The sequence below is a fragment of the Schistocerca nitens genome, chromosome 3 (assembly GCF_023898315.1).
Source record: "Schistocerca nitens isolate TAMUIC-IGC-003100 chromosome 3, iqSchNite1.1, whole genome shotgun sequence".
NCBI classification, from domain to species: domain Eukaryota; kingdom Metazoa; phylum Arthropoda; class Insecta; order Orthoptera; family Acrididae; genus Schistocerca; species Schistocerca nitens.
This window is the reverse complement of record NC_064616.1, coordinates 87,260,952-87,284,396: the sequence shown is the minus strand read 5'-3', so window position 1 is coordinate 87,284,396 and position 23,445 is coordinate 87,260,952. Positions and strand designations below refer to the sequence as shown.

Sequence of the window (23,445 nt, the reverse complement as noted above, 5' to 3'; positions counted from 1 at the left end):
ATTGGCAAGCGTATTCAAATACAGAGATATGTAAACAGGCAGAATATAGCACTGCAGTCGGCAACACCTGTATACGACAACAAGTGTCTGGCGTAGTTGTTATATGGGTTGCTCCTGCTACAATGGCAGGTTATCAAGATTTAAGCGAGTTTGAATGTGGTACTATAGTCAACACACGTGTGATGGGACACGCCATCTCTGAGGTAGTGATGAAGTGGGGATTCTGCTGTATGATCATTTCACGAGTGTACAGTGAATATCAGGAATCCACTAAAACATCAAATCTTCGACATCCTGCAAGAACGGGACCAACAACGACTTTTAAGAGAATCATTCAACATGACAGAAGTGCAACTCTTCTGCAAATGGCTGCAGATTTTAATGCTAGGCTATCAACAAGTGTCAATGTGTGAATCATTCAATGAAACATCATCGATATGGGCTTTCAGAGTCAAAGGCCCACTCGTGTACTCTTGACGAGTGCATGACACAAAGCTTTACGCTCGCCTGGGACTGTCAACATCAAAATTGGACTACTGATGACTGGAAACATGTTGTCTGGTCAGATGAGTCTTGTTTAAAATTCTGTCAAGTGGAAGGATGTGTACGGGTGTGGAGACAACCTCGTGAAGCCATGGCCCCTGTAGTCAACAGGGGACTGTTCAGTCTGGTGGAGGCTCTGTAATGGTGTGGGGCATGTTCAGTTGGAGTGATAAGACCCCTGATACGTTTAGATATGGCTCTGAGAAGTGATATGTACATAAGCATCCTGTCTGATCACCTGCATCCATTCATGTCCATTGTGTATTCCGACAGACTTGGGAAATTCCAGCAGGATAATGTGACACCCAACATGTCCAGAATTGCTACAGAGTGGCTCCAGGAACACTCTTCTGATTTTAAACACTTCCACTGGCTACCAAACTCCCCAGATATGAACATTATTGAGCATATATGTGATGCCTGCAACATGCTGTTTAGAAGATATCGCCACCCCCTCGTACTCTCACGTATTTAGGGACAGCCCTGCAGGAATCATGGTGTCAATTCTCTCCAGCACTACTTCAGACATTAGTTGAGTCCATGCCACATCACATTGTGACACTTCTGCATGCTCTCGGGGGCCCAACACAATATTAGGCAGGTGTACCAATTTCTTTGGCTCTTCAGTGTAGCTATTCAGTTATCACAACATTAGAATTCAGCTTGTGCTCTCAGACAAAATATTCTGCCTTGAACATTAAACCCTTATGTCATACTTATATTTTCTTATGATGATTTGGTTTTTCAATTTGGATGTATTCTCCATTCAGTACATCCTGCATATCCCTATCAATCTGAAATGTGATTCTTCACAGGTGACAGTCTTGCATCATACATTTAACACAGTATTTTTTAGCAATGATGGGTATCATCTTACCTGAAACTTAATAATCTGAATAGCATCTATTAGAAATCATTACAATGCACTTCTATATCTCCCTCCTCCTTATTGCATGCATCTTCATAAATTTTTTTGAGTGAGCTATTATTTTCTTTAACACCAACTGCATTTCTTTATTTATTCCACTCAGATTCCAAACACCAAGAAACGTATTTCAAAAGCTGTGCTGTGCTGTTGCATGTATGCTTTTAGACATAAGTTTAATTAGGGTGTGGTATGGCAGCATCCAGTTGAAAATGGCTTAAGAGTCAAAATTGCAAATGTGGCCAATAAACGTATTTACAGGCCCAGGAAAAAAATGTTATCATTAAGAAGACTAAAACTGTGAAACCAATACCAAAAAATTAATCAGCTGTAAAGGAGTTTACTGATGACATGACTACTAATCCAGGTAACTCTCACTTAGATAGCTTAAGAAATATCCATCACATAAATTAATTAGGAGTTAGTGAGGCATGAATAATTAGCTAAGGCTGGAACCAGAAATGGTGTCAGGATGGACCATTTTTGTATACAGGTTAGACGGATAGTGTAATATCAATCTGAGAATGTAGGAAATGCTGTGGGTATTATATTCCTTATTTCAAGAAGATGCAAATGGTACTCAAAGCTTTTGTGAAATATTAATTTGAGCTTTTCGTATACATGATAATACTGTGTGATAAGCAGACATGCATAATGGTTGCACTACCTTCTCCTGATGTTTCTTGGTGTTGTGAATGTTGCTGCTGTTGTGAACCAGAAGCACCTTTCCCCACCCAAGGCTCCAAAGCATGAGAAAATTCATTACGATAATTTGTTCGTATCTGACTTGACTGTACAGGTCTGTAAAAGAAGAAAAGAGAATGTTTATATCAATACATACAAAAGTTTAACATAAAATGTCAGAAACAGAAAATTTTTACTCAACTTAAGTAGAAGCAAACTTATTGCATTCTTTGGGATGTAACTAACATTTGTAAAATTAATAATCAAGAAGATAAATCAGTTCTGTGACATGAAATTTTTATTGTGAAGGTATATATAAATTGTGTAAACTATATTCTACACATTATCAAATTGGCAAGGAAGTGTTTAGCACTCCATCAAGATCAGCATCATGAGAGATGAATGCTGGGGGAGAAAAGTGAGTATACCCTAATTAACAGATCATTCCCAGTATTGGTCATGGAAAACTTAAGTTGTATTGAAAGACAGGGAATTGAACCAATCCTTTTAAGTACAAATTTGTGCTTAGGTAGCTCAGATAGTAGAGCACTTGCCCGTGAAAGGCAAAGGTCCCGAGTTTGAGTCAAGGTCTGGCACACAGTATTAATCTGCCAGGAAGTTTTACAAATTTACTGTCTTAATCATGGTATTGCCTCTCTCTCTGGCAAATTGGGAAAATAGAAATATTTAAAAAATTCATTGCTGCCAGGTACTTCAGAAAATGAACTAAAGCAAAGCCTCTCTCAGACTTAGGTTAATTTATAAAACAAAAACCATTGTTCTCTTCATGAGCATAAACATGCATTATACATACTGGATAAAATATACAAATTGGACAAAATAACATGAACATCCTTATACAAACACAGTATTTCCATTACTTATTTCAAAATTACCTGCAACACACTTACATAGTCTTTTGTTTGCCCCACTCATGAAGTGTGGTGAACAGCCATTATCTTGGAGGTTATTGTGCTGTTTTGTTGATGTAACAACATTTTGCACTTCACAGACGTACCAGAAAGTAAATAGCATGTAGCCACTTCATTTGGGTATCCTTGGCAATAGTTATAAACCATTTAGGGGTACTTGATTGGCTGTTTCTAGGGTTGTGGCAGCAGAGTACAGTGGAAGAGTTTGACTATTAAACAGACTGCCTGACGGAAACAATAGTGCCCACTAGACATGGTTGGATATCAATGTAACATAGTACACCTACATGCCCTTGGCAGATATGTGAATGATTAGAGCTGCAATTCTATGTGACATATACAATGTTCACTGGAGAGCATTAGTATTATTTAGATTTAGTGTTGTTACCAGGCCTGGTAGTATATATGAGACGTGAACATCATCATGTGCTGAGTGATCACTGTGAAACACATGGAAATGCTGCACACTCATATGACGGCATTACCAGCGCCAGAGTGAGTTTGAAAGGAGCCTCACTATGGATCTCAAATCATGCAATATACAGATTTATGAGGTATGCAGAAGGTGACAGAGGCCTGATACCAAACTGCATGGGGACATGAGAAAATGCATACTTATCAAGATTACCGCCAACCATGTCTGAACACCACATGGGAGGATCACAGTAATACAAATCAAGTGCAGCCTAACCCTCTCACACAAGCACCTACTATCCAAGAACAGGTAATGGACACTCTGCAACATTCTGTATCATCTCACACCAATGGTCAGATAGTAGCAGCAGTGAGATTAGGGAATTGCCATTAATATCACAACACAGATGGCTGAGTTGGGAGTGGGGGCATTAGTGGTAAGTATGGACTCCTGATGCATGATACTGCATTCTGTTCAGCAATCACTCATGGTTCTGCACTGCCTCAGAGGGTCTTTGTTAGCAAGAATGGTGGCAACCTGGAGAGATGTTCAACTCATCCAATTTTTCAGAGGGGCACAGTAGTGTCACTCCTGACATCATGGTGCAGAAAGAAATCAGTTATGACCTCAGGTCATGGCTGGAAGTAATTAACGGCACACTGGTGGATCAACAGCATGTCACGGAGATCCTGCATCCTCTGTATTTCATCTCCTGAGACAGTAAGACAGTGCCATTTTTCAACAGGACAATGCTTGTCCACACACAGCATGTGTATATGAACAGTCTGTGTGATGTTGAGATACTCCCACTGCCAATAGATCATTTGTGTGCCCAGCTCTAAATGTCAACTCTCTCCCAAAGGCACTATCCAGGATATCAAGAGCCAGTTAAAAGAGTTGTGGTCAGCTTGTCTCAGCAGAGGATACAATAGTATCATGACACCCTTCCTAACAGAATTAGTGCACTTATCCTGACCACAGAGGATCAATGTCATACTGATAAGTGGACTCATACTGCTAAGCTATTTGTAAATTTGACTCAGTTATGTAATCAAATACCCTCCAATCTGTGAAGCTTCATTTCATTTAACCTTCCCATTATGGGTGCTCAACTTCTTTTGTCAGACATTGTAAAAAGTGGAAAACAGTAAACGTACTAATGGAGGCAAGATGAAATTAAAGAGTGTTGTTACATTGTTTCAAAATATGAGACAATTCGGTATTTCCACCGATGTATTACTTTAAAAGAAAGTTTATGCTGCATTCTGTACCTGTAGCTTCACCTGAACTGTGTAAATTGATTCTATTCAAAAACACACACACACACACTCTCTCTCTCTCTCTCTCTCTCTCTCTCTCTCTCTCTCTCTCTCTCTCTCTCTCTCTCTAGAAAAATATAATGCACACAACTCCACACATCAGTGCACCTACCGGCTGAATGAATGAGAGAAAAGTCTAGCATTATATATAACTAACATCTCTGCCAAAGACCTTGTCAACTTAGTGGTAGACTGTTTGATATCATGGTGCAGCTGCAGGGCAACACATGATAACAGCCTAGCCAGTGTTGGTACCTCTGTAGAGAGAGGAAGAAGTGTTAGAAATTATGTTCTGTGATGACCTGTCATTTTCATTCCAGATTTATATTTAAAAATACCCTCTAAGCCAAAATTATATGCTCTTGCAAGCAATCATTTAGGAGTTATTAGTAATTCATTGATGTTTAAAATGAAACACAAATCTGCTATATGATTAAAGTTATGAACACCAAATTACGTATGAGAGTTTAATTATACATTATATTCATGGGTGTAGTATCTTATTGCATGGTTTTTGAGTTTTTTCTGCAAATAAATTCTCAGATGGAGACTTTCAACTGGTTTTCCACATGAGAGAAAATTGTATTGTTATCGAAAAATGAATTAGTTATTGTACTGTAAGTACCTCTTCATTTTAATATTAAATACTTCTGTGAACTGTTTTAAAAGTCATTCCAGGACATCTGAAGACTTCTTGTTACAATATGGAACTTGTCTGGGTGCATTAAATAAAATAAAAAAATTAATGTGTAGCAAGCAAAAATACATTTTCTTGTAAACTACTGCAATTTACATAAGATTTTATTTTGCTAACATTTAGTTACAAACCAGTTCCTCTGAGATCTTTGATTAACTGTGCTGTGCAAGTTTTAGTCCTGCTTTTAGAACTGTGTCATCAGAAGTGTTCACTCTGTAAAGTGCTCACCTGTGGAGTGACCATCATTGCCTTCAGGGGTAATGGTGTTCACCCAGCAAACTGACCATCATTCCTCCAATGGTAATGGTGGTCACTCTGTAAATTGACCATCATTGCCACCCAGGGGTAATGGTGATCACTCTATAATGGAAGGAAACAGAATGGACTGACATTTGATTCACACCAATCAGGGGGGGGGGGGGGGGGGGGGGGAGAGGCCTAGGATGCAACAGAACAGATTAGAACGACATTCACATAGACCATCACATGGAACAGAAGAGAATGGATTGGAATTTCATTTTTAAAAAGTCAACAGTGCATTTCACTCACACAGGCCATTAAAATACAGAGGAATGGAACAACAAAAAGTTTCAAAATACCTTTCATTCACACAGAGCATGAATATGGGAAAATGAAATGAATCGGAACACCCTCCCCCTTGTTAAAGTGACCCAATATTTGGACTAATCTGGACTAGGAAGCATAGCACAGTAATAATATGTTCTTACCCTCAAAAGCTAGTCTCTAGAAATGTCTTCTGACCACCAGAAAAAAGGCTGAGGATAAGAGTTCAAAAGTATGAGAGTCTAACACACAAAACTAAGCACTTCACTTTCATTTTAACAAATCTTATTAGTTGAATACTTCCTCCTCCTATCTATTAGGCTGACAATCTAATCCAAGAGTGCCATGGAATAATAACAACATTGCATTGTTTGTCACTAGACAAGGCTAACATTGGGAGGAAAAAAAAAAAAAAGAGAGAGAAAACCGAAAACCTTAAACCTTCCCTTCAGAAAATTGAAATACAACCACAATTTCAACAAATGTTGCAAGTTACTACCATCTCATGTCCCTCTGAAAATTTAAGAACCTTCCAAGAGGGTGTGCAACAAACTTGAAGGCATAGTAACTTCTGAGCAACTCATGACACGACTCAACATTTTGCTCTTTCAGTCTATCAGTGGTTTTGTTAGGAATTAACTGACTTTTGCCAGAGTCACATCACCTCTCACAAAACCTCTCATTTCTCTGCAATGACACACACACTGTTAAAATCTCCCATAATACACACAGTTTCCCAAGTAAAATCCAACTGAATTTCCCTGATGTCAAGAATACCCCCCCCCCCTCCACACACACACACACACACACACACACACACACACACACACACACACACACACACACACGTTTCAATACCACTGACGCTGGTCGCCTGCTCAAAGCCAACCATATTACATGTTCCAGCAGTTGCTTTTGCTGAGCTTATATGTATAATTTCACTCTCCAAACTACACAGCCTTCAAAGCAGTATGTTATGATATGGTATTTTCTTATTGCATTTCCATTGCCTATTTCTCCACAGAAAGATAAGATGTATCTTATGAAGTCTCTGCCTTTCGTGTATGTTATTTTCAGTTACTGTATTATCTTGTAATCAAATTACCTCTCTATGGAGTACTGCCTCAGTTGTGTAACTGCGTTCATGACCTCCTGTCAGAAAGGTCACAGTTGTTAGTAACTGATGAGAAGTCATCAAGTGAAACAGAAATTATATCTGGAGTTCTCCAGTGAAGTGTTGTAGTTATTCAGGTGTTCTCAATCTATATAAATCAAGTAAGAGACAATCTGAACAGTACTCATAGATCATTTGCAGATGATGCTGTTATCCACAGTCTAGTAATCAGACAGTGAAAATGAATTACAAAATGATTTTGACAAGATACCTCTATCGTGCAAAAAGTGACAGTTAATTCTGGACAGTAAAAAGTGGAAGGTCCTCCAGTGTGTACCATACTAAAAGATTTTAGTTACATGATAAATTACACAAATTTTAAGCTTATATTTCAACTAAATACTGACAGATTACAATTATGAATATCTTAAACTGGAACAATCATTTAAAAAATTTTGTGGAGTACGCAAATCAAAGACTATGTTATATTGGCAGAACACTCAGAATGTGCAAGAAATATACTGAAGAGGTTGCCTTATCTATGTCTGTCAATCCTCTTGTAAAGTATTACTGCATGGTATGGGGTCCTCATCAGATACAATTCACAAAAAGTTCAACGAAGTGCAGCTAGTTTTCCACTATCACAAGATAGAAAGATAGATATATAGATTAGAGGTAGAGATACAGAGAGAGGGAGAGACAGTCACAGATATGACAAGTGATTTGGGGGACAATCATTAAAACAAAAGGAATTTTCTTGTGATGAGATCTTTTCATGAAATTTCAATCATCAACTTTCTCCTTCAAATGTGAAAATATTTTATTTCTGATAAGAAAAACCAGAGCTCACATGGAAAGATTTCCCATGTGCTATTCAAAAGTGGAAGAATTGCTTCAGATGGTACTGTCTAAACTTCTGAATATTTGTATGAGGCAGTTGCTCATCATATTCCATTTTATTATTTCTCAAAATAGCTGCTTTTAAAAATTATACACTTTTGTGCATTTTAGTTTTATAAGTCTGCAAATGGCTTTAATGTTTGCACAAGACATTATAACCATTTTCCATAAATTTAATTAATCTGGTAACTAGTTGACAACATTTCTCACAGACATTACAGATTACAGAACTCCTTGTCATGTTTTAGTGGCACATTAAATGACAGTAGCATAAAATAAAGCCATATAGTGCTTGAATAAAGACAACATTCACATCAAGTTACCTCGAAAAGTTGTCAGACACAGATTGAATAACTTTGTTGAGTGGTTAACACCTACAACAAAATTATAGTTACATGTGGGGATAAAAGTATAGGATCTGAAAAGAAAATGCACAGCAATGACTGCTTGCTTGGCTCTCGATGGACAACAATAGCTCCACAGCTGGCTGGCAATCTGATTCTGCTATCAGAGTGCAAGACTCAGTTATCAGCAGTGTTATAATACATTGCAAAATAGGTAGGTAATTTTCACTGCAAAGTTATAGTTATTGCTATGAAGCCAGTCAATGTGACCACAAAGTTCAGAGGCGAGGAGGTGAAAAGCATTTGAAATTGTGACAGTGGTATACAAAGTACCCTCTGCAACACACCATAAGGTGGTTTGTGAAGTATAGATGAAGATGTATTATATTTTCCTTGTATGTGCATATCTCTACATCTACATCTACATCTACATTTATACTCCGCAAGCCACCCAACGGTGTGTGGCGGAGGGCACTTTACGTGCCACTGTCATTGCCTCCCTTTATTGTTCCAGTCGTGTATGGTTCGCGGGAAGAACGACTGTCTGAAAGCCTCCGTGCGCACTCTAATCTCTCTAATTTTACATTCGTGATCTCCTCGGGAGGTATAACTAGGGGGAAGCAATATATTCGATACCTCATCCAGAAACGCACCCTCTCGAAACCTGGACAGCAAGCTACACCGCGATGCAGAGCGCCTCTCTTGCAGAGTCTGCCACTTGAGTTTATTAAACATCTCCATAACGCTATCATGCTTACCAAATAACCCTGTGATGATACGTGCCGCTCTTCTTTGGATCTTCTCTATCTCCTCCATCAACCCGATCTGGTACGGATCCCACACTTATGAGCAATACTCAAGTATAGGTCGAACGAGTGTTTTGTAAGCCACCTCCTTTGTTGATGGACTACATTTTCTAAGCACTCTCCCAATGAATCTCAACCTGGTACCCGCCTTACCAACAATTAATTTTATATGATCATTCCACTTCAAATCATTCCGCATGCATACTCCCAGATATTTTACAGAAGTAACTGCTACCAGTGTTTGTTCCGCTATCATATAATCATACAATAAAGGATCCTTCTTTCTATGTATTTGCAATACATTACATTTGTCTATGTTAAGGGACAGTTGCCACTCCCTGCACCAAGTGCCTATCCGCTGCAGATCTTCCTGCATTTCGCTACAATTTTCTAATGCTGCAACTTCTCTGTATACTACAGCATCATCCGCGAAAAGCCGCATGGAACTTCCAACACTATCTCAAGGACAAACCTGCCTTTGAGCTTATGCTTCCCATTCCTTGAAATGTGTAAGCACCTGTACCTAAGCAAAGCTTTTGATTGCATTCCTGTTAATGTACTACTGGAGAAACCAGAGTTTTATGGGGCGAGAGGGAGCACTTTAGCTGTGATAAATTCTTATTTAAGTAACCGAAAACAATTTGTTTCAGTCAGAAATGTAAATTCTTGCGTAATGGAAATCAGCACAGGTGTACCACAAGGGTCTATCCTTGGACCCTTCTTCTTCATTGTAACTATTAATGATTTACCTAAAAACATAGCCCACCCTGTCGTGTGTTATGCTGACGATACAACACTACTTTCCACCCATCAGAACATTTCAGATCTGAATAAACTAACAAAAGAAACACTTGATAAGGCCCTGGACTGGTTTGCAGCCAATAAGCTCCTGTGCAATCCTGATAAAGCCCAACAACTTTTAATGCGAACATCAAACGAAGTAGGAAATAAGTCGGTAAAACTCTCAGCTATTCACATTGACTCTAAACTCTATTGGGAGGAACATGTCAGTTACATATGTGGAAAAATATCTCGGGTGGCATACCTTATCTTGAAACTAAGGGAGGTAGTGAGCTTAGAGTACCTTAGGGTGACATACTTTGGGCTATTCAAGTCACATATTTCACATGGTCTGATTATATGGGGGCACTCCCCTCACATCAAGAACAGCTTGAAGTTAAAAAAAAAAAAAAAGTCTTACGCACAATATATATATATATATATAGACTGAATATATATATAGACTGAACATATATATATATTTTTTAAATTAAGTGGTACAGCTGGCTTTCAGATCATCCATTCTATGACATTAAAGAATTCTTTGAGATGCCTGAGGAGGGTATTAGCATTTAAAGGTTGTCTGTAGTTAAACATATTATTGTGTGCTGTGGTTAATCATGTGTAATTACATAGTGTATACAATAAACAATATAATAGTATATTACATTAGATTACAGTATAGCTTATTGCATTAACTTTTAGAAGCTATCCTGGTGTAATTTGGTACACTGCCATGCTTGAAATGTATTCTATAATGTACTGACACTTGTTTATTTTATTATTCTGTTTTGTGGACTGGCAAGACAGCCAATCCACTAGGACGGGAGGCCAAAGGCACACGTTTAAGCTCATGCAGGATGGCGTGAGGTCTGGAACAGGACAAGGTCTTTATAGTAGCAAAAATAGTACGTAGCTTCTGGAATACTTAACTTTAATCCATAATTGGTGAACATCGGTCTGATGGAACAGGCATCACAAGATTAATAGCAAATGATAATGGCACCTTGCTAGGTCATAGCAAATGACGTAGCTGAAGGCTATGCTAACTATCGTCTCGGCATCGCTAGCAAAGTCGGCTGTACAACTGGGTCGAGTGCTAGGAAGTCTCTCTAGTCCTGCCGTGTGGCGGCGCTCGGTCTGTAATCACTGATAGTGGCAACACGCGGGTCTGACGTATACTAACGGACCGCGGCCGATTTAAAGGCTACCCCCTAGCAAGTGTGGTGTCTGGCGGTGACACCCAATTCTGTATGTACTAGTACATCCTGTATGATGAAGCCAATATCACTGTAAAATGATCTATGGTGAATAAAATTCTTGATTCTTGAAATGTGTAAGTGCACAAGCATTCGAGCTGATTCAGCTAAATACACTCCTGGAAATGGAAAAAAGAACACATTGACACCGGTGTGTCAGACCCACCATACTTGCTCCGGACACTGCGAGAGGGCTGTACAAGCAATGATCACACGCACGGCACAGCGGACACACCAGGAACCGCGGTGTTGGCCGTCGAATGGCGCTAGCTGCGCAGCATTTGTGCACCGCCGCCGTCAGTGTCAGCCAGTTTGCCGTGGCATACGGAGCTCCATCGCAGTCTTTAACACTGGTAGCATGCCGCGACAGCGTGGACGTGAACCGTATGTGCAGTTGACGGACTTTGAGCGAGGGCGTATAGTGGGCATGCGGGAGGCCGGGTGGACGTACCGCCGAATTGCTCAACACGTGGGGCGTGAGGTCTCCACAGTACATCGATGTTGTCGCCAGTGGTCGGCGGAAGGTGCACGTGCCCATCGACCTGGGACCGGACCGCAGCGACGCACGGATGCACGCCAAGACCGTAGGATCCTACGCAGTGCCGTAGGGGACCGCACCGCCACTTCCCAGCAAATTAGGGACACTGTTGCTCCTGGGGTATCGGCGAGGACCATTCGCAACCGTCTCCATGAAGCTGGGCTACGGTCCCGCACACCGTTAGGCCGTCTTCCGCTCACGCCCCAACATCGTGCAGCCCGCCTCCAGTGGTGTCGCGACAGGCGTGAATGGAGGGACGAATGGAGACGTGTCGTCTTCAGCGATGAGAGTCGCTTCTGCCTTGGTGCCAATGATGGTCGTACGCGTGTTTGGCGCCGTGCAGGTGAGCGCCACAATCAGGACTGCATACGACCGAGGCACACAGGGCCAACACCCGGCATCATGGTGTGGGGAGCGATCTCCTACACTGGCCGTACACCACTGGTGATCGTCGAGGGGACACTGAATAGTGCACGGTACATCCAAACCGTCATCGAACCCATCGTTCTACCATTCCTAGACCGGCAAGGGAACTTGCTGTTCCAACAGGACAATGCACGTCCGCATGTATCCCGTGCCACCCAACGTGCTCTAGAAGGTGTAAGTCAACTACCCTGGCCAGCAAGATCTCCGGATCTGTCCCCCATTGAGCATGTTTGGGACTGGATGAAGCGTCGTCTCACGCAGTCTGCACGTCCAGCACGAACGCTGGTCCAACTGAGGCGCCAGGTGGAAATGGCATGGCAAGCCGTTCCACAGGACTACATCCAGCATCTCTACGATCGTCTCCATGGGAGAATAGCAGCCTGCATTGCTGCGAAAGGTGGATATACACTGTACTAGTGCCGACATTGTGCATGCTCTGTTGCCTGTGTCTATGTGCCTGTGGTTCTGTCAGTGTGATCATGTGATGTATCTGACCCCAGGAATGTGTCAATAAAGTTTCCCCTTCCTGGGACAATGAATTCACGGTGTTCTTATTTCAATTTCCAGGAGTGTATGATGCAGATGTCAAAAAGACATGTCTTATCACAACTTACTAGCTAATCACTTTTGCTTGTTGGAACAACATGGAACTAGCCAGAGCTATTTGGAACTTGATGATCAGCTGTTTCACATGTGTATTCAAGGAAAATATGACAATTCCTTGAATGTGCATGTGCCGACACCCTCGCCACCTGCTGATTCTGCAGGAAGTTGTGTTATAAAAGCAGGGCTGTCACTTGGAGTTGGATGTTATCGATGCTGGACAATTCTGAATATCAACATTGTTCAACATTTACCTTCCAGGATGTGCATATGATAGAGATGCGTGAACTTGTTCATCTTTGGGGACTAGTTCACTGGTGATATTCCTTTTTGGCAAGCATTCATTTTTCCTTGTCCATCATTTCTTTTTTACCTAACTGCACATGCTATATGGATTTTAGATAAATTTCCAGACAAAATATCAAGTATGCAGAAGAATTACTTCTGCATGATAAATTCATTGATTGCTTTATATGGACAAGTTGTTTACTTTGATTTCCTTAGCTGAATGAATTCTTAGAAAGTATCACATTAACAAGCTGGCATGACAAGTCAGTGACCACAGGCCAGGGAGTGAGAGGTCAGAGCAGGCTGAATGTAAGTACATATGGAACATGTTTATGACCCAGCGTGGACCACCACCACAGTCATTCACTTTTGCGAGAAGCTTGTGATCATAGCAAATACAGTGTCTTTGTTTTCAGTTCATAATACTCCCCCCCATGAACCATGGACCCTGCTGTTGGTGAGGAGGCTCGCACCCCCCAGCAATACAGATAGCCGTACCGTGGGTGCAACCACAATGGAGGGGTATCTGTTAAGAGACCAGACAAATGTGTGGTTCCTGAAGAAGGGCAGCAGCCTTTCCAGTAGTTGCGGGGACAACAGTCTGGATGATCAGGCTTTGTAAAATCAACCAAAACACCCTCACTGTGCTGGTACTGCAAAGGGCTGAAACCAAGGGGAAACTACAGCTATAATTTTTCACGAGGGCATGCAGCTCTACTGTATGGTTAAATGATGATGGCATCCTCCTGGGTAAAATATTCCAGAGGTAAAGTAGTCCCCCACTCAGATCTCTGTGTGGGGACTACTCAGGACGATGTTGTTATCAGGAGAAGCAAAACTGGCATTCTTCGGATCGTAGAATGGACTGTCAGATTCCTTAGTCGGGCAGGTAGGTTAGAAAATTTAAAAAGGGAAATGGATAGGTTAAAGGTAGATATAGTGGGAATTAGTGAAGTTCAGTGGCAGGAGGAACAGGACTTCTGGTTAGGTGAATAGAGGGTTATAAATACAAAATCAAATAGGGGTAATGCAGGAGTACGTTTAATAACGAGTAAAAAAATAGGGACACATATAAGCTACTATGAACAGCATAGTGAGTGCATTATTGTAGCCAAGATAGATACAAAGCCCACACCCACTACAGTAGTACAAGTTTATATGCCAACGAGTTCAGCAGATGAGGAGGAGATATGATACTGCATGAAGAAGTTGACAATGCACTGAAAGACTTGAGTCAAAACAATGCTCCGGGAATAGACAGCATTCTGTTAGAGCTACTGATAGCCTTGGGAGACCCAGCCATGACTAAACTCTTCCATCTGGTGAGCAAGATGTATGAGACAGGTGAAATACCCTCTGACTTCAAGAAGAATATAATAATCCCAATTCCAAAGAAAGCTGGTGCTGATAGGTGTGAAAATTACTGAACTATCAGTTTAATAAGTCACGGCTACAAAATAATAACACGAATCCCTTACAGATGAATGGAAAAACTGGTAGAAGCTGACCTCGGGGAAGATCAGTTTGGATTCTGGAGAAATGTACGAACATGTGAGGCAGAAACCAGATGGCAGTTATAACAGATGAGGGGCACAAAAATGAAGCAGTAGTTGAGAAGGGAGTGAGACAGGGTTTTAGGCTATCCCTGATATTACTCAATCTGTATATTGAGCAAGCACTAAAGGAAACAAAAGAAAAATTTGGAGTAGGAATTAAAGTCCAGGGAGAAGACATAAAAACTCTGAGGTTTGCCGATAAAATTGTAATTCTGTCAGAGATCGCAAAGGACGTCGAAGGGCAGCCAAATAGAATGGACAGTTTCTTGAAAGGAGGATATAAGATGAACATCAACAACAGCAAAACAAGGATAATGGAATGTAGTTAAATTAAATTAAGTGATGTTAAAGTAATTAGATTAAGAAACAAGACACTTTAAGGAGTAGTTTTGCTATTTGGGTGGCAAAATAACTGATGAGGGCCAAAGTAGAGAGGATATAAACTGTAGACGCAATGGCAAGAAAAGCATTTATGAAGAAGAGATATTCAGGAAGTATAGAGTTAAGTGTTAGGAAGTCCTTTTAGAAGGTAGCCATTTATGGAAATGAAGCATGGGCAATAAACAGTTTAGACAAGAAAAGAATAGAAACTTTTGAAATGTGGTGCTATAGAAGAATGCTGAAAATTAGATTGGTAGGTCATGTAATTAATGAGTAGGTACTGAACGTAATTGGGGAGAAGAGAAAATTGTGATACTACCTGACTAAAAGAAGGGATATGTTGGTAGGACACTTTCTGTGGCATCAAAGAATCACCGATTTAATACTGGAGGGAAGTGTGGGGGGTTAAAATCATAGGGGGAGACCAAGAGATGAATACAGTAAGGAGATTCAGAGGAATGTAGATTGCAGTAGTTACTTAGAGATGAAGAGGTTTGCAAATGGCAGGATAACATGGAGTGGAGAGCTGCATCAAACCAGTCTCTGGACTGAAGATCACCACAACAACAACAATCACAATGACAATATATACTTGTGTACTAAAATTAGAAGCTTTGTATCAGCAATGGTACTAATTCTATAAATATGCTGGGAGATAATCAGAACTTCATAAGTGAAAAGAAAGAAGACTTTTTTCCAAAACCTTCATGCTTTGAAGAGCTTTACAATTGAGGAAGATAACCAGTTTTTGATCAATCATAATCTGAAAGGGGCCCCTAGGTTCATGCCTGGAACCAGTTATAAGTCATTTGTTAAAGAGAACTTCTGAGTAGGCACAGGCAGCTATTAACAGATGAGAGTGAAGGAAACATGAAATTCAACTCTTCAATAAATTCATTAAATATTAATTTCAACACAAATGTTTTGAAAAGAAAAGCTCACTATTAGACAATGCTGATAATTTTATGTGTATTTCAGTCATTTAACTTATTATGGAAAAATGTAGGCAAATGTTTCCACGAAACTTACACTGAAAGGCTTTTTACTTAAATCATTAGTTTCTCCCACAACAGCACAAAATACAATTACTTTTAGAGAAATGTATGTTTTGTTGAAAATGTTTTGGAAAATGGTCTCTTGCATTTACCTCTGAGGTATAAGATTATGGTGATTATAATTAGAATTCCAGTTTCAACAAAGAGTACATAAAGATCCACTCCTCAGAATGATGTCAAATTTCAACAGAATGTTCTAGTGGGAAAAATTTATGAAAATTTTACAACTAGCTGGTGCTGCAAGTGGCAGAATATGTAAAATAAAAGACATGGGGTACATAGTTGTTTCTCAGACTGCATCTGAGATGCTCAGCATGACTGTGTCGATGCAGGATTGTGTCCTGCTGGCAAAGCTAGTCCACTAGGTCTGATGTCTCCCAAGGGTCTGGAGAAAATGATTATGAAATTTGGAAAGACATTTTCTTTTGAAGTGCATGTTATTTTGAAGTTCAGGTTCTTTTGAAGTGCAATGTGGCAGAGGGAGGAAAACAACTGATCCAACATCAGTACAAGATGTGGCCACAGTGGTGCCGGAGGGGTAGAGTGGTGGTGTGCAAAAACGCAGTGCACGGGATTGCCCAAACTTTGGACATGGCTGTGAGCACAGTGCATAAAACTATACAAAACATATGGCATTGCTGGCCTATGAAACTACCTATATTCAGGAGTTGCTTCATGCTGGCCTGTCAGTAAAACAAGTATTTGCTCTACAATTTCTTGCTCACATGGAAGTGGATAATAAATGGCCATGGAACATTCTGTGGACAGACAAAGCCCATTTCCATCTCCAAAGTCATGTCAATACACATAACTGCAGAATATGAGTAATAGAACATCTGCTCGCACATCAACTAGTACCGCTTTAGTCTTTAAAGGTAACTGCATGGTGCGGGTTGATGGTTTTGCTTACTTCTTCTTCTTCTTCTTCTTCTTCTTCTACTTCTTCTTTTTTTTTTAAGGAGATTGGTTCTGCAGGTCCTGTTTCCTTTACTGTCACTGCTAAATGAGAGTCAACTTTTCAACAGCATAGATGTGTGGGTAGGATCAGCTTTATGCAAGAAGACACTCCTCTCTACATTGCACAGTCAGTGAAGCAGCTCCTGCAGAGGCATTTTTGAAATGCTAGAATTATCAGTTGTCATTTCCCTACAGCCTTGGCATTCAGATGACCTAATCATAATCCGTGTGACTTCTGGCTGTGTGATTATCTAAAAGGTGCTGTATTCAGTGCTCTGATTACAAACATAGCTGAACTGAAGGCATGCATTGTGCAACACATTTTGAATGTGACCCACAAGACATTCCAATCCGTTGTGAAAAATGCTGTTTTTGATTGCAGCTTGTGACAGAAAATGGTGGACAGTATACTGACTATGTCTTGTGGCAGTCTCACAACAGTTAAAAATTTTATTTGTTACTTTTTATGTAGTTGTTGTCCACAGGAGAATTAAAAACCAATGTCATTGTTTCTTTTTACAAGGTTTTTGGCCTCAGGAAGATTAAAAACTGACTTTTCCCATCCAATGTGGTATGATATTGCCACGGTGGATGAGTTTATCTAACTAACAGTGCCACAATTATTGGATGCCAAACTTGTGCAGTCACACACATCGCAACAGTATGGTGGGGTTAATGTGCAACTTACACCAAAGCTATTGTACTGGGATTCAACTATCATTTGTAATCAAATCCATTTACATTATGATGCTTACAGTGCAATGTAGTGGGAAAAGTGTTTTTTTGTGTGTTTGTTTCTGTCATGTTTCCACATCTTTGATAAAATTCTGATCAAATTTGATGTCATTCTGAGCAGCGGTTCTTTTGAAACTGGAACTTAAATTATAATCATACTGTATAAGAGGATAATGTTGATATTTTTTAATTAACTGCAAACTCTCTTCTCAAAGAAACATCTCATGTAACATCTTTACATGCTCCTTGGGGATACATCATGCAAGGTTGATTGCAAAAGCCATTTATATATGGAAAATGTTTGTTCCATGATGACTCTGAATTATGACCACAAGAAAAGATTGCAACTTGTTCTGTTTGCATTTTCCTTATGAGTATGTAATTTGAAGCAGGATCCTGTGCACTTAAGAAGCCTAAGCACCATATTTGGATTTCAGAATTCTTTCAAAACTTTGTGTAGGGGTGTGCACTGTGTATAAGGATCCCTGTGTGGCTTTACAAAAACTGAAAATCATGCGTGTTCCCTTTTCTGTCACCTTAACCTTCTGAATCCAAATGAAAACTACACTGAATTGTGAATCGGGACCAACAGATGATAATATACAAGACTCAACTAACATTCAATCAAATACCTAAAATTATGACTAACAGGATTGAACAGTTCAATTTTAATACAGTAAGAGTGTCTCCAAACAGATTTGATTTGAGTGACAAGTTCCCTAAGAAAGATTCATCACAGTGGTATGAAAATGAAGATGTCATTATTGCGCTACACCTAGTTACTAATCTAAAAGTTGTAAATTATCCAGCTGAGAGAGTGAGAGGGGGGGGGGCAGCAGGGGGTGGCAGGGGAGGGAGGGGGGGAAGAGAGAGAGAGAGAGAGAGAGAGAGAGAGAGAGAGAGAGAGAGAGAGAAGCTATATGGTATTAGTAAATAAACTGAAAGTAAAAAAGTATTTAATTAAAGAACTACTTCTAAACAATAGTTTTTGAGATAAAAAGTAAATATGATCTTATGTCATTCTACAATTTTTTAAATGGAAAGGCACCCCTTTTCTAACTGAGCTGGAACCACCCACAACTCATCTGTTTGTGCAGAGAAATGAAACTACAGGGTAACACAAAGAAACAAACAAACCTGAAAAATAGGAGCCTCCTTAAGTGTCCTGTTTTAGTTTTGGAAGAAATGAGAAAATCATAAGTGTTATGTAAACCTTCTTACATTACAATTAAAAAATTATTAAAAGTTATCTTAAAAACTGTTAAATCAAGCAGATGAAATTTCAAAAGTCTATGAATAAAAACAAATAGCAGCTCATTTCCCATGGTCAAAGAAAAAACAACTTGTCTTGATCTACAATTGACCAAAATGATGAAGAGATATGCAGATTTCTCTTTTTTTGTCCTGAAAAATATGTATGTATTACATACAACTTAATTTTTATATAAGTTATGTAATTATAAAAAAAGTTGAACTGTAATGAATGACTGCACCAAAAAGAAGAAACCCAGCCAAATGAGACTGAGGCAGGAACAAGGAGAGGAACTAGACTGAGGTGGGAATGAGACCTGTCAAAGTGAACTGTGAATGACCATTACTGGGTATGAAATGATACTTCTCAGGAACAACACCAACTGGGACCAAAGTGAATGGTGAACAACTGTTCCTTAGAAGTAATTCCTCAGTCGTTTCGATCATTTTGGTGAACCTTTCCTTTTGACCCATTCATTTGCAATATACTTTCCAGTTTATAATCTTAACAACAATTACTGCTACTCACCATAAAAATGACTTGTTGAGTTGCAGATGGGCACAGCCAAAAGACTGTTATACATTAAGTTTTTGGCCAAGGCCTTCATGAGAAAAGAGATACATACACACATTCACAGAAGCAAGCACACCTCCTACACACATGACCGCTATCTCTGGCTGCTCAAGTGGGGTCTGGCCTGAGCAGCCAGAGATAGTGGGCATATATATATATGTGTGTGTGTGTGTGTGTGTGTGTGTGTGTGTGTGTGTGTGTAGTTGTACCTTGTTTGAATGTGTGTGTATTCTTTTCTCTTTTCTGATGACACCTTTGCTAAAAGCCTAATGTGTGTCCGTCTTTTCATTGTTCCTGTCTGCAACTCAATGTGTCATCTTTATGGTTAGTACCAATCCATCCTTTCCATGTTTCAACCTGGACTATTCATTGTATTATTAACAATATTACATCTTACAACTATTGATTACTTGCTGTAACTGATGCATGCTTTTTTTCCTCATTCAGTGTTGCAAAATCTGCAGGCAGCTGAAGAAAGAGAACAAGGGTGGGGGTGGGGTGGGGGGGTGGGGGAGAGGGGGAGAGAGAGAGGGGGGGAGAGGGAGGGGGAGAGAGAGCAGCAATACCTGATTGTGAGGAAATTGAGAGTCTTCAGAAACACGCACAACTCTCCAGAAAATAAAAGTAAGTCTGACATACTATTAAGATTCTTACATCTTTCACCTACTGATTACTTGCTGTAACTCACGGGTGCTTTTCACATTCAGTGTTGCAGCATCCAAAGCATCTGTCGTCTAGTACCAGTACCTGATCAGAGCAGTAGTCAAAGGACTGCAGCAGCTGCTGACTATTACCCAGTCAGAGTAGTGGTTGAGAACCAAAGACCGACAGGAAAGTCGCTCGGTAGGCTGAATATTGTGGTCATCACTGGCTTTGGGACTAACCTAATAATTTGTGAATTTGTGTTAGTGAACTGTCCAGTTCACTACTATGGGTGATCCATCTCCAAAACACATTTAATTACGTCCAACCAATGATATTAAATGGGTTACTGCTAAATGTGCATTAAAAAGACAAATATGTGCAGGTGTGATAGTTCATCGGTCTGGGTTTAAGGATCCTACACACTTCTTGGATGTCAGTGCTTATATCTTTAAGAAAAATGCACATCAAATTAACCAGCCTCTTAAAATCAGTTTTTAGCAGCCTGCAGCTTTCTCTTGCTCAAGTCAGATGAAGTAAAGCAAATGTAACTCAATACAAAGGATGACAGTTTAATGTTGTTCAAATTTAATGATGATTGGTATGCAACTAATTTTATTTGCAAGCTATTGAAGAAACTGTAGACATTTGAGAAGAGAGAGATTCTCACTGGGTGTTGAAAGAAATAGTTCAGCTTTTTGTAGGACTATATATGAAACTGCAAAAAATGGTAGCAGATATACATGCAGTAATAAATGCTCATTCAAAGGAAAAGTGGTCAGTTCTAGCAGCTTTATATCCTGTAAATAAGGATGCACAATGTGAGTCGAAATATTGGGCACATGCAAAACATTGCTAACATACCATTTCCTGCAGAGCTGAAGCATGTTTACATTTTCAAAAAGTAGAATGAGGATACCTCTGTTAACATCTATGACATACAGTTATCTGATTATGAAGAGATGATCATGGAAGACAGGAGAGATCAAACAGAATTTCTATTTGTTCTGTTATATGTCATAAAGCACCATTGTGAGAAACATGTAAAATTATTTATGATGCAAGTTGCTAATACAAAAACATACCATTTTTACTGTGCGAAAAACTTTTCAACACTGGCAAGTAATAATATTACTGTTTATAAGCATACAAGTGAAATTTGTGAGTGCTGGTTATGTTATTTTCACTCCAAACACAAACTGGATACACACGCAGTTGACTGTGCACAGTTTAAACCAGTCAGTGGTATAATGCCCAGTGGCAGGAATGAGTATGTAAGATGTACCAGATTTAACAAGAAGCTAAATCTGCCGTTCGTGATTTATGTTGATATGGAATGTGTGGTAGAACCAGCTTCTACTTGCGGTCATAGCAGTACCTCTGGTTCACACTCTGATTAGGTGCATATGCATACATCATTCACAACAGCTTATTACATACACTGTGGGCTATGATTAGGCATATTCTGCATTTAAACTGTACAGAGGCAGAAATTGCATGAAATGGTTCCTGAACAGCTATATGCAATTTCTGAGGCTGTGAATGAGATTTTATTGCAAAATAAATCGCTGGAAATAAGCCATGAAGAAGAATTATTGTGTTTCTCAACAGAAGTCTGTAATATTTGCCATGAACTGTTTAAGAAAGAGATTGTTAAACATAGAAGCGACTGTCATTTCACTTGTGCATTTTGGGGGAGGAGGGGGGCGGCGGGGGGGGGGGGGGGGGGCTGCACATGCCAGCTGCAGTGTGAACTGCAGGTCTCACTATACAGTGCCAGTTGTAATTCACAATCTGAGTAATTATGATGGCTGTTTCTTGATTATGAACACATGTAAAGAAATCATGACAGACAGTGACAAAGAAGTTAAAATGAAGCCAGGTCGCATTTCTTTTCTGACACAATATACGGAAAAATATAAATCATTTAGAAAGAGTATTGCAATAATGCACAATGAAAGTGGATGTAATACAAACTTCCAGTTTATCGATTCACTTAATTTTTTTTTGAAAAGTGTGTATAATAAACGGAATCAGAAGAACTCATGATAATGAGAACATATTTTCATTATGCTTGTAAGTTTTATTTAGTTAATCAGAAGGTGATTTTTCTGTGTGAGTATGTGACTAATGAATCATTTTTATTGGGAGATCATTTACCTCAAATTGATAAGTCTAAAAGTTTATTAACAGGTTAAACTATAACATAAGGTGGGTACAAAAGAGCATGAAGTGTTTGAAATGTATTCCAGTGTAGCACACAAGGGGAATATTCTGATTTACATTTGAAAAGTAACATACTACGGCTTACTGATTTTTTTAAAGAAAAGCTTTTGTGGTCTATATCTTAAAGCATATGAACTAGATTCTGGTCATTACATTACTTCACTTGGCTTACCATGTGGTGCTCCACTGAAAAATACAAGAGTAGAATTGTAGCTTATTATGATACTGAACAACTTCAGTTTATTGAAAGAGGCACTAGAAATGATGATTTTCTTTGTTCATGAGGTCATGCCACTGCAAACAATACAGGGTGAACATTAATAAAACTGACAAACTGCAGGGATGATTCCTGGTTGGAAATGGAAGAAAAATGGTCCTGTGAACATACGGCTGGAAATGCGTTGTTGCCATGGTAGATGGTGCTGATGAATGACAGTGCCTCTGACCATGTGCCATTGTTCCTTGTATGTTGTAGGCTGTGTGACTGACAAAGCATCTGTAAGCAGCAGAATGGTCTGGTATTGATGTTGGGAACAAACCAAGATGATATTTATGTATGACCAAGCAGATGAAAATGGTCGAGAGGCAGCATGGCTATACCAAAACAACATTTCAAACCCTTTTTTGGGTGTTAGTGTGATCCTGGGTCCTTTCAGACAGAGGAACATGCAGAAAGGCAGCGAACTGCACGTACAGCAGATTTGGTAGATCAGGTTCTATGGGATACTGAGAAGAATCCTAGTACAAGCTCCAGGCAAGTGGCCCACCAACATGATGTAAGCCAAAGCACGATTATGTGTATCTTGCAGGACAACCACTGCTATCCTTTCCACCTGTAATCCCATGTAGGCCACTTTGAACATCTGCTGTGACGTGGAAGTGATGCAGCTCCGTCCTGTGTTTTGGGATGATTTGTTTGTCTTTGCGTGCA

General features: G+C 39.7%; 1 protein-coding gene across 2 annotated transcripts in view; it reads right to left on the bottom strand.

Annotated features, from left to right (window-relative positions):
• LOC126248059 (uncharacterized) overlaps nt 1-23,445 on the bottom strand; it is a 551,905-nt gene that overhangs the window by 220,029 nt on the left and 308,431 nt on the right. For both annotated transcript variants that reach the window (XM_049948697.1, XM_049948699.1), the window contains one exon: nt 2,136-2,269. In XM_049948697.1, the coding sequence (XP_049804654.1) occupies nt 2,136-2,269 (134 nt within the window). The remainder of the gene's footprint in view (nt 1-2,135; nt 2,270-23,445) is intronic.